The following is an 11,865-nucleotide window of genomic DNA, read 5'->3' on the forward strand; positions in this document are numbered from 1 at the left end:
GGCCCTATGATGAGAGGCTACGGGACCTGAACCTGTTCAGCCTCCACAAGAGAAGGCTGAGGGGGATCTAGTGGCTTGTTACAGACTAGTCAGGGGGGACCAGCAGGCATTGGAGGAGTCTCTGCTCCCCCAAGTGCTACCAGGAGTGACCAGGAATAACAGTCACAAGCTGGCAGAGGGTAGATTCAGATGAGATATCAGGAGGCGCTACTTCACAGTCAGGGTGGCTAGGATCTGGAACCAACTTCCAAGCGAAGTGGTGCTGGCTCCTACCCTGGGGGGCTTTAAGACAAGACTAGACAATCACCTTGCTTGGGTTGTCTGACCCCAGTACTCTTTCCTGCCATGGCAGGGGGTCAGACTTGATGATCTGCTCAAGTCCCTTCCAACCGACTAACTATGAAACTCTGTGTTGGTTTCTTCCATTGCTCCAGTTGCACAGAGAGGACTTGGTAAAGGTATGACACCAGAGAAACATTTGCTAAGTTCCCACGTCCATTCAACAACTGATCCATCACCATAGCCCACTCCCCATGCCCCCAGTCACTGACCTCACATCCATGATACTGTTGCGCAGACTGTCCCGGTGACTTTCCAGGTGCGAGACAGTGAAGGCAGGCAGGCGGCGGATGGCGAAGCGCTCGTGCTCCCATGCCAGCATGTCGTCAGCCAAGTTGATTTTCTTGTGCACCATGGAGAACTGTACTTCAGAGAACTGGCTGGCAACCACCTGTGGGAAATGTCCACCAACCGAGAAGAATGATGCCCAGGGAATAGGAGTCCCGTTGCTTCCAAGTACTTCCCCTCCCGTCCCTCTCCAAACCAGAACTGGCGCTTGTAATGAAAACACTTCCTCCTCCATTCAAAGAAAAGGGGTAAAAATTTGTTGCAAAAATCTGCTAGGAGGGGCCGGTGAAGGCAGAGGCACCTGGAAAATAAGGACTCTAACATAAGTCACAACCCTCAAATTCTGGCTCTTGATATCTACGTGATGTTTTATGGTAGCCACATGATCAAGGCTGCCATCTGGCAAAGGAGCCAACTATAACAGGTTCTTACAAGCAAGAGGTTCCATAGGGAAGCTCTAGCGGAAGGTAACTGATCCAGCCTGGCCTATTCTGGATTCCTAAACCCTGCAGGATTCTTTGCTCTGATCAAGTCTACCAGAAATAAGAGCCTAGGACTACATCAAAACTGCCCCCCTTCAGCACCTTTAGGTACACACGCTGCATCATTGAAGCAAAACAGCTCCCCACAGCATGTCACGCCCAGGCTTTCTCCCAGGGAACATGCGTTCAGCCAACCCAACCCAACGGGCCCAATGTGTTACCATCTCCAGCTCCCTCAGAAAGGCATGCTGCAGGGTCCCCTCCTTGGGAGGCTTTGAAACATGGAGGTGAAGACTGTTCCCTCGGCCCAGGGTGTCGAGACAAAGAACAAACGCAACATTGTCTTGGAGCAGGCTGGAATCTGAAACAGACGGAGCCAAACCCCTGAGTCTGTGCTCTGGGGACCAGAAACATCTGCAGGACATATGGAGAGGCGGTTTCCCAGCGTGGCTTGCATATTAGTGAATCAAAGTAAAGAGTTCAGTATGCTTCTTGTTCCCTTCTCTACAGCAGCAGCAATTCAGACAGCATGGAAAGAGACTGTACTGTGCCTTAACACAGTAGGTTGGTGTAGTTGGGCAGACGATAAAATCCTACCCAACTAGAAAGATGACTTCCCTGTAACAACGCTTGGTATTAATGGCACCTTTCACCTAAACGAACTCAAAGTATTTTACACGTACATTAAGTTGCCCAATTCTGTTGCAACAGTTTAATGGCAGCATCCTCATTTTAGAAGGGGAAACTAAGGAACAGAGAGTGAAAAGACCGGCCCAAGGAAGAGACCAGATCGCCTGACTCCAAGTCATGCTACAACCACCAGCTCAGGATTCCCTTTTACACTCAGAGAAGCAAGCGCACAATGCACCTTGGAAGGGTGCACTTACTGGAGGAGCTCACTGCAAGGTGCTAATCCAAAGCTAGACATCTTATTTTTGCCTCAATCATACAGCCGTGAGAGAGGCAGACTCCGAAGTGAGACAGAACCCAGTGAGCTAATCGCCGGCCTGCAAACAGCATTATAGTCATGGACGTTAACTGGGGAAGGGAAGGGGGTGGTGATTTTAATCACAGCACAAGGAGTGGGGGTTCTCGTAGAAGACGAAAAGACTGAGGGGGGATTGAACAGCAGCCTTCAGCTACCTGCAGGGGGTTCCAAAGAGCATGGAGCGGGACTGCTCTCAGTGGGGGCAGATGACAGAACAGGGAGCAGTGGGCTCCAGATGTGGCAAGGGAAGTTGAGGTTGGATATTCGGAAAAAAACTCTCACTAGGAGGGTAGCAAAGCACTGGAACAGGTTACCCAGAGAGGTGGTGGAATCTCCATCCTTCGAGGTTTTTAAGACCCGGAAAGACAAAGCCTTGGCTGGGGTGATCTATTTGGGGATGGTCCTGCTTTGAGCAAGGGCTTGATGTGACCTCCTGAGGTCCCTTCTAACCCCCGTTTTCTACAATACTAAATTGCTCTACTCAGCAAAGCCTACAGAGTGATCCCACACACCCATCCCTTCCCATCTCTCAAACCTGTGTGATCCAAGTTGTCTTCTAACCACCTCTTGGTTCCCTGATAGTTAAACTTGCCACCTCCAGATGCGAAGAACAGCAGATTATACCTGTGCACCAAGAAATGGGGAAAAGTGAGTCAGTCGCACTGATTTACTGGGCATAGAAACAACCTTCTCAGGGAGTACTCAGAACCACGCATGGAATTCAAAATGATTCCCAGACTAACGACAGCTCATTAATAGGAGCTGCCTTCTGTTAGCATCCAAGGGTGAAGTCACGATGGTTTTCACTTCGTGTACCAGACACACTTGAGTGTAATATCCAGACAGGAATAGAACGTCACCCACATGCTAACACAAGGCAAGGAAATGCCTGCTGGAACGCTGAATGCTTGGTGCTTCTATGTCTTTTGCATTTCCAAAGATCTGTATGGACATTAACTAATCCAGGCGCCCAACAGCCTCGTGAAGTTGGGAAGAGTCATTAGCTTTGCTGAACTGACAGGGAACAGGCACGGAGATTAAGGGATTCACTACTGATCACAGTGTAAAGCAGTGACAGAGCACGGTTTACAACACACGAGTTCCTGACTCTTACGCTATCCTTATTCTGTTTGAGTCTCCCATTCACCAAGCATGAACTAAACCAGTGCATGGAAATGAAGGGAAAAGAGCCTGTTGGGAAAGAAGGTGCAGTTGTGTTTCATGGCAGGATTTGTGGTACACACACACAGACTGCTGCTCTAACCCTGTCTGCACCGACTGTGTTAAGGGGGTTTCCCCTGCAAAAGATCTCCAACCCTGCATGTTCCACTGGCCAACTCCAACCCCACGTTCTGGGACCCAGACAGCAGCCCCTTACCCCGCATGGGTACGTTTGTAGGTGTAGAGCCGAGAAAACAGCCTAGCGAGCTCCAGGAGCACAGAGATGCCACTGGCATTGGAGTCTGCACCGTGAGACAGCCACTGGGGAGACAAAGACAGGACTGACAAAGTGCACTCCCCTGCCTGCTCAGAGAAGCACCAACACAAGCCTAACAGGTAAAGCACACAAGCTTCCTCCTCCTCGGCACAACAGGGACAAGGAGGAGGGGAAAAAAAAATATTTACCGGAGCCACGCCAAAAGAGTCGTAATGGGCCACTATCACAATGGTGGGCAGGTCCTCTCCTCCCAGCCCAGTCAGCCTCCCCTGCAGAAGCCAGAGAGAAGCATTACCCTGCAGTTCTTCACTGCCTTTATAGCAGCACAGCTTACTTCCCTGCCTCTCCCCCCAAAATCCACCACCCACTCAGTCTCAAACAGCCTCAGCACCAAACCCTCCTCCCACTGCCTTCAAGCACCGTGCCCTTAACCTGCTTTCTGGATTCAGCTGCCGGGAAGATACGAAACCTACCTCTACTACGCAACTGAAATTCTGTTTCTCTCTTGTAACCCTCAGGCAGCTTCACCTTTTTGATCCCCAGGTACGCACCACCTGGTCACCAGCGAAGGAGCTTTCCTATAGCTATCCACCAGCCTAGACCCCACTCCCGAATCATGAGAACTCACCTCCACACTGGTTATGAGCCAGTCGCTGACAGCTTTGCTCTGAGCCCCGCTGGTAACCATCTGGAAGCCATTGGCAGTTGCTGTGTGCAACAGTACTAGAACAGAGAGTTAAATATACTTGGGAAACAATTCTGTCTCTTGATTTTTTTTGCCAGCTGATCCATGGAGGGCCCCGCTCTGCCAGTTAAGCCCATTATCTCTCTGACTCATTGTTTATATTGCTGCATTTCAGTGAAAATCTGGTGACCAAGCATTTCAATTCTTCTCAGCACTGACCTCCCGCAGCAACTTACACCCATAGACCTCAAGAGTGTTACAGGCAATGTAACATAGTGGAGTAAATATTACAGCCTACTCAGAGAGAGACGGTTAACTCACGTCTGTCCAATGACAGACTGGTTAGTTTCATAGTTTGTAGGGTCAGAAGGGACCCGAGCATCAAGTCCGATCCCCTGCCATGGCAGGAAAGAGTACTGGAGTCAAATGACACCAGCAAGGTGATTGTCTAGCCTTGTCTTAAAGGCCCCCAAGGTAGGAGCCAGCACCACTTCACTTGGAAGCTGGTTCCAGACCCTGGCCACCCGGACCATGAAGTCGCGCCTCCTGATGTCCAGTCTGAATTTCCCCTCTGCCAGCTTGTGACTGTTATTCCTGGTCACTTCTGGTAGTGCTCAGGGGAACAGTGACTCCCCCAGTGCCTGCTGGTCCCCTCTGACTACTTTGTAACAGGCCACTAGATCCCCCTCAGCCTTCTCTTGTGGAGGCTGAACAGGTTCAGGGCCCGTAGCCTCTCATCATAGGGCCTGCCCTGTTGTCCCCTGATCATGCGAGTGGCCTCCTCTGGACCCTCTCCATGCTGTCCACATCCCTCCTGAAGTGCAGCGCCCAGAACTGGACGCAGTACTCCAGCTGCGGCCTGACCAGTGCCGCACAGCGGGGGAGGATCACCTCCCTGGACCTGCTCGAGATGCATCTGTGGATGCACGACAAGGTGCGGTTGGCCTTCCTGACCGCGTCCCCACACTGCCGGCCCACGTTCATCTTGGCATCAATGACAACTCGAAGATCCTTTTCTGCCTCTGCACTGCCGAGAAAGGAGTTCCCCAGCCTGTAGGCATGGCGCTGGCTCTTCCTCCCCAGGTGCATCACTTGGCACTTGTCAGTGTTGAAACCCATCCTGTTCTCATCCACCCACCCCTGCAACATGTCTAGGTCCGATTATAGCCTATTCCTCCCCTCTAGTGTGCCCACATCCCCCCACATCTTAGCAAATTTGAACAGGTGCTTTTTACCCCCTCGTCCAAGTCACTGATGAAGATGTTGAACAGTGCGGGCCCGAGGACCGAGCCCTGGGGACCCCACTGCCCACGTCCCTCCAGGTCAAAAATGACCCATCCACCACCGCTCTCTGGGTGCAGCCCTCCAGCCAGCTGGCAACCCATTTGACTGTGTAGGTGTCGACACCACAATCCCCCAGTTTCTTAATGAGAATGGGGTGAGAGACAGTGTCGAAGTCTTTCTGGACTTTCGGAAGGGCTATGTCCATTGCTACCCCTACGTCTAAGGATTTGGTGACCTGGTCGTAGAAGTGTCAGAGTCAGGAACACGACCAAGGTGTGCCGGCTCCTAGGACCCTGTTGGAACCACAGAAGCAAACCCTTCAGGCCAATCTCACTGTTTGCTCATGGCTACTGCAAGCACGAGATGAAACAAGGTGATGAGATCTTGTCAGGACCGTATTCCTAAGCTCTTATTACAGCACTTCCCGTCCACAGAAGTGAAAGCACTTCAACAAGGAAGTGAAGTACTGCGATTCCTCTGCCACCAGCTTCCAGATGCGAGAAGGGAGCCCGGGAGAGCAGAAGTGACCTGTTCAAGTCACATAACAGCTCCATGGTAGAACTAGGAGTGGAACTTGGGTGTCCTCACTCCCAGTCAGTCTTAGCCACTAGACAACGCTGCCTCTCTAGAATGCTTCCCAGAATGGTGTGGAGCCATTAGCTAATGGCCTTTGGGGCATCTAATTAAGGATCATGTGTTTGGCTAGTTTCAATGCCCTCTGAAGCCCCTTACTCTGCAACTCACCTTCAGCAGCTGATGCAGAACCCTGCGATGCAGAAGCAGCCTGTGTTTGTTCGTAGATGGAGAGCAGCTCGTCATCCTCTACTGCAAAGTAGACGGGCACGATGGTTTCCATGGCCAGCATTTCAGGCTCTATCTCCATGAATTGCTGAGAATTCGGAACACGATACACAAACTTAGAGTCTACCGCATATGCCAGGAGGCAGGAAAATGAACAGCCAAACAGGGGAGAAACCCAAGTCCTCACACATCAACCTTGACAGAACATAACCCTCTCCCCCACAGCAGGGGTTTTGTCACAACTGTAACTTGAATCTCTGCTCCCTTTCAGCAATGACATTCCCACCCTTGCCTTCCCATCCCCTGCCTGACTTGCGAGATATTTACCCGGACAACATCCTGTGGGACTGATGACATGGCCTGGGGCAAAATGATGACCACGGCGCCGGCAGATTGGCGGAGGGCCTTCTGGTACTGCTCGTACGAGAAGTCCACCAGCCGCATCATGACGCAGCGTCGGCTCAGCACGTCCGCCTCAACGGTGCGGGCCTCGGTGTTTAACACCGCATTCCTGGTACCTGTGGGGATGGATCAAGAGAGGGCATGTAGCCAATGGTCTCATCGTCTTTCATACAGCAACACAGCACGTGTCCCAGAGCACTCTCCGTTCCAAGCTGGCTGGAGTATTTTGGAGAGGAGAGATATCTGAAACCATGTGAGCTTTTCCTTTCCTTCGGGATGGCCTCACTGTCGCCCCTTCCCTACATAGCTAAGGCCAGGGTGGGACTTGGCTACACTAATTATACTAGTTCATAACCACCTTTGTGCCATCATGTCCTGACACTCACCTGTCCTCATTCTAATACAGTTCAACCTCCATTGCAACTTCCTTCCAGCACTGCAACCCTGTTTGCACCCCTGCACTCACCTCCTAGGCCTATCAGCGCGTTTTGGTGAAACATCAGGGCAGCTGACTATTCAGAGTGCTGCACTGACTGACTTTAGAAACTAACTGCCTAAGAGCATAGGAAACAAGCTCAACAGAAACCTGCTCAACCAGGGCAGTCAGTGCATGACGTATGGCTGTCTATACACAAGCAAGGCTACAACCGTCTGTCCCACTTCCCTCATTGGGATATTGCTGGTATTGACTGGACTGACAGCCACTAGCCAGGTAAGCACGGGTGACCAACCTCCTTTTGATTCTCTCTATGGCACTACCCCTGTTCCGTCAATCCTCCCGCTAGACACATGTGTACAATCCTGTGCAAAAGTGCACTACAATGCAACAGCAGTCTGGGAGCTCACCAGCAACACTGACTAATGCTCTCTGGCAGAGATCTTTGACATGGGGAAGGCTATGGAGGGTGTCATGGTGTTACTGGAAGTGCACAGACACCCTACCACTTCTAGCAATCAGCACTGCAAGCGATGGAGATAATGGAGACGCATGAACCATGCCAGGAGGCAAAGCTAATTCCTCCATTTGTTGGCTCTCTCATCGTGCAGTGAAGTTTTCTAGCTGCTAAAACACTTCACTCTTATAAAGGCTAGTGTTGGATGATAGGGTCTGTTTCGCTGGCCCAAACGCAGGCTGGCTAGAGGGGCCCATGGTGTAAGTGTCAGCTCAGTCCACACTGAGACACTGAACCAGCCCCATATAACAATTTGGTCTTGTTCAAGTATCAGATCATTTGCTAGTAGAACACGCATCTTTTCCGCTGCACCAGCGAGGGCAGAGCACCCAGGAGCTGCAACATGACAGCCTTTGAATGCAACCCTTCACATACCACTTCCCCGCCATGGTCTCTCTGAGCAACACAAAGAGGATTCTTCTTCTCTCTGAAAACTGCATTTCACATGCGCGCGCACACATACACACTGTGAGGTATACCGTGACTTCTATCCTGCAAGCACAGATTTACGTTTGCACAAAGGACAGAAAGAACCACTGGATCAGCTGGTAGGATGCTCTGTATAACCCAGGCTGTAGAAATATGACCGGGTTACCCCTGCTGCAGCCCAGCTAGCCCAGACCCCTGCACATGCTCTGAGAATACTTTGGTGAATCAGAATGCATGACTGAGGCCTTGATCTATAGCATCTCTCCCACCCCAAGAGCACCGACTGCTTAAACCACCAGTTTTCAGCCTCTTTAGACTCAAGGCAGCCCTTGATAGACTCAAGACACCCCTTGGAAAATGCCAGCTCTTGTTTTTTGACTTAAGAAAAACACGAGAGCAATTCTTCTGTTGCACATAACTTAGAAAAACCACAGCAAGGCAGAATGCTGTTAACACTGAATTCCTATTAAAAATCTCTGGGTTTCTCTTGTGAATCATGTTCGTGCTCAATGATACTCACATTGCCTGGCACCCTGCGGCACCCTTGAAAGGACCTCAAAGCACTCCAGGGTGCGGCAGCATCACAGGTTGGGTTTCTTTAAAGCAAATTGTTGTAAGTAGTACCGCTCTGTTCCAACAAGACCTCAGCCACTGCAACAGCGGACACCCGTAAAAATTGTTTCAATGCAAAACACCGCTTTCTGTAACGTTTCAACAACAAGAAATGACCCATTTGATAACCATGACTCTGAAGGACTTTTGTTTCAGTGGCCTTAGAACAAGTTAAATTTTTGCTCTTAAATTGCCCCAGGGTTAAATCTTAAGTGGGGGGGAGGGAAGAAAAGAAAAATCCTAGTTGGTCCCTTTGGAAAAGAATTTGAGAGTTTGTAACAACAAAAAGCTTTTATCCCAAAGGGCATTTGGCCTCTGAACACACACAGAAGAGGAACATTAGCTACCCAAAGGGTCTGGCGAGGAACAAAGGGAATACACAATCCGCTCAGCTGAGTGGGACCAGAAAAAGAAACAGCATTAAAAGTTAATTGCAAGTGTCTTAGAAATCAATGAGCTGCTTTTCTAAGAGCCCAAGAACAACTCAGGATTTGAGAGGTAAGTCACCATGGCTTGGTTGGAGCTGATATCCTAGCTGCTTAAGTTAAAGCTAACTCAAATCTGTCCATACTACCTGCTGTCACAGCCTGCCAGCAAAGGCTTACTGCTGCTGGCAGAAACAATTTAATATCTCCACAAAGGTACCAAAAGTGAGGAGTTGTGTGGCTAGGCAGCAGGCAGGACTCGGGGCCCTGGCTGGCTGGGCTGACTGGGAGCAATTTACACCTGTGGTCAGCATCTACACATGCATTTAATCACAGTTAATTACCCCACCATAAGACAATATTGTCCCCAACAGTACTATCTTATGGTAGCATTAATTAATTTCTTGAGGCCTAATAGCATTGTACATGTAGACAGTGATGCTTTACTCTGTAGCTAATTAATCTACTCTGCAGTTAAGTGGATGTATAGACATAGCCACCAGACTGTATTTCAGGAAAAGGGCCAATGTGGTCCTCATTTTCAAAAAAAGGAGGAAGGAGGACCCAGGAAACTATAGGCCAGTCACTCTTACCTGAATCCTGGGTAAGGTTTTTGAGATAATTATTCTGGCGCATGTCCGCGAGGGGCCAGCAGGGGAGATTATGCTTAGGGGCAACCAACACGGGTTCATCAGAGGCAGGTCCTGTCAGACCAACCTGGTGGCAGGCCCTACGAGGAGAGGCTACGGGACCTGAACCTGTTCAGCCTCCGCAAGAGAAGGCCGAGGGGGGGGATCTGGTGGCCATTTACAAACTAGTCAGAGGGGACCAGCGGGTATTGGGGGAGTCCCTGTTCCCCTGAGCACTATCAGGAGTGACTAGAAATAATGGTCACAAGCTGGCAGAGGGTAGATTCAGACTAGACATCAGGAGGTGCGACTTCACGGTCAGGGCGGCTAGGATCTGGAACCAGCTTCCAAGCAAAGTGGTGCCGGCTCCTACCTTGGGGGTCTAAGACAAGGCTAGACGAACACCTTGCTGGGGTCGTTTGACCCCAGTACTCTTTCTTGCCATGGCAGGGGGTCGGACTTGATGATCTACTCAGGTCCCTTCCGACCCTACCAACTATGAAACTATCTCCAGAAAAGACAACAGCTGTGATCTAATGAGGTTCTCAAGAAGGAAGCTCTCACGACAGGTAATGATTCAACTCAAAAACAGCTACGAGGACCCAGTCTTCATAAGCAATCTCAGATATCCCACAAGCCACATACAGACCAGCATTTGCAAAGCGCACACAACTAGCTGACGTTGCTTTATCTTTACAGGTGTTTAATCTTCCGAAGGTTCAGAGAGCTCCAGAGATTCGATCCCCAGCATGGTATGGGATAAATCTGGGGCTGGTTGACTGATACCTACATATTTTTAGTTACTAGAAAACAGCTGCAGATTTAAAAGCATGATGACAGAAGATAGTAAAACCCACAGAGGAACAGAATATATAGAGACTTTATATTAAAAGACACAGGAGATTGACCCCTTAGAAATAATGCTTGGCTCCGTGCTGGTTAATATACAAGGGAATAAATGTTACGACACGTGACTCTTAAGAGCTGTTAGATTTCAGGCTCAAGGCAAGAAGTTGAGCAATCAATAGGATGTCAAGTTTGGCAACAAATGGGCTAGAAGAAAAAGAAGGGATGGGTAATGTGAAGGAAGGACTAAAAAAAAAAAAGAGGGATTGGAGAAGAGACCAGAACTTGCAGGCCAGGGGGATAGCGGGAACACGGCATAAATCGGCAGGAAAAAAAGGGAAGGTAAAACGGGAGAGATGAGGAAGAAAGGAAGTCAACCCTCCCTGCGCAGAGGGAGGGAAGAGCAAAGAGCGTGAAGAGAGGTTGCAAGGTCTCTGCTAACTTAAAAACCTGCCGCTGTCCTAAGCATCAAAGAGCCGCACGAGGAGGAGAGGAACCTTGCACTGCTGCAGCAGAGAGATTTGCAATGTTCACGCGTTGCGCAAGAGGCTGCGTTACGAGAAACTTCAGGTCTGCTTCCCCCCACTGCTCAGCGACCTCTGAAAATGCCCTTCGCGTGGCCGCAGACCTGGAAGAAGGCAAAAACCTCTCTGGAAACCAGACGATACCAACGACCTAGATAACGTTACCGGCGTCGACATGATGCTCGGCGTTTAGGAGACGGCCGCTGAAATCTAACCCAGGGGAGGGCGGAGGGGAGAGAAACGTCTCGTGCGCAGAGACAGGGCTGCCGACGTGGGTTGCGGCGCAGACAAACAGCCGCCCAGCGCAGGACTGGTGCTGGGCACACGGGACCATCGTCTCATGCCAATGCCACCCGTGTCAGGGCCGGTCCTTTGACCGCCGTAGTCACACCGCTGTGGGGTGTAGGGGCATGACCCTGTGGAACGGACAGGGCAGGCGCCGCAGGACCCGTTATCCTTTTTCAGCCTGGAAAAGAGAAGGCTGAAGGGGGCTCACTCGCAGTTTACCATCAAGGGCTCGGTGACCAACTACTCACCAGGGCAAAGCCAGGAGCAGCGGCCACAAACTCCTGGAAGATCGACTTGGGCTCAACAGCAGGAAAAACTCCTTCACAATAAGGGTGTCCAGACCGTGCAATAACCTCCCTCCAGAGATGGGGCAATTGCCTACCCTGTTGGGAGGGGGGCAGGCGCAGGGGAAGGGAAGGGTCAGGTCCTGCAGAGAGGGAAAGGGACGGGTC

At 50.6% G+C, this 11,865-nt stretch overlaps 1 protein-coding gene across 1 annotated transcript in view; it reads right to left on the reverse strand.

Annotated features, from left to right (window-relative positions):
• Positions 1-11,865, reverse strand: part of NCLN (nicalin) — an 18,361-nt gene that overhangs the window by 6,189 nt on the left and 307 nt on the right. Inside the window, exons 2-9 of the mRNA XM_019550674.1 lie at positions 6,633-6,836; positions 6,249-6,393; positions 4,164-4,258; positions 3,724-3,804; positions 3,476-3,579; positions 2,633-2,721; positions 1,331-1,470; positions 552-730 (exon numbers count right to left, since the gene is read on the reverse strand). Of these exons, the coding sequence (XP_019406219.1) occupies positions 552-730; positions 1,331-1,470; positions 2,633-2,721; positions 3,476-3,579; positions 3,724-3,804; positions 4,164-4,258; positions 6,249-6,393; positions 6,633-6,836 (1,037 nt within the window). The remainder of the gene's footprint in view (positions 1-551; positions 731-1,330; positions 1,471-2,632; positions 2,722-3,475; positions 3,580-3,723; positions 3,805-4,163; positions 4,259-6,248; positions 6,394-6,632; positions 6,837-11,865) is intronic.

The sequence above is a fragment of the Crocodylus porosus genome, unplaced genomic scaffold (genome assembly GCF_001723895.1).
Source record: "Crocodylus porosus isolate Cpor-Errol unplaced genomic scaffold, CroPor_comp1, whole genome shotgun sequence".
Classification (NCBI taxonomy): domain Eukaryota; kingdom Metazoa; phylum Chordata; order Crocodylia; family Crocodylidae; genus Crocodylus; species Crocodylus porosus.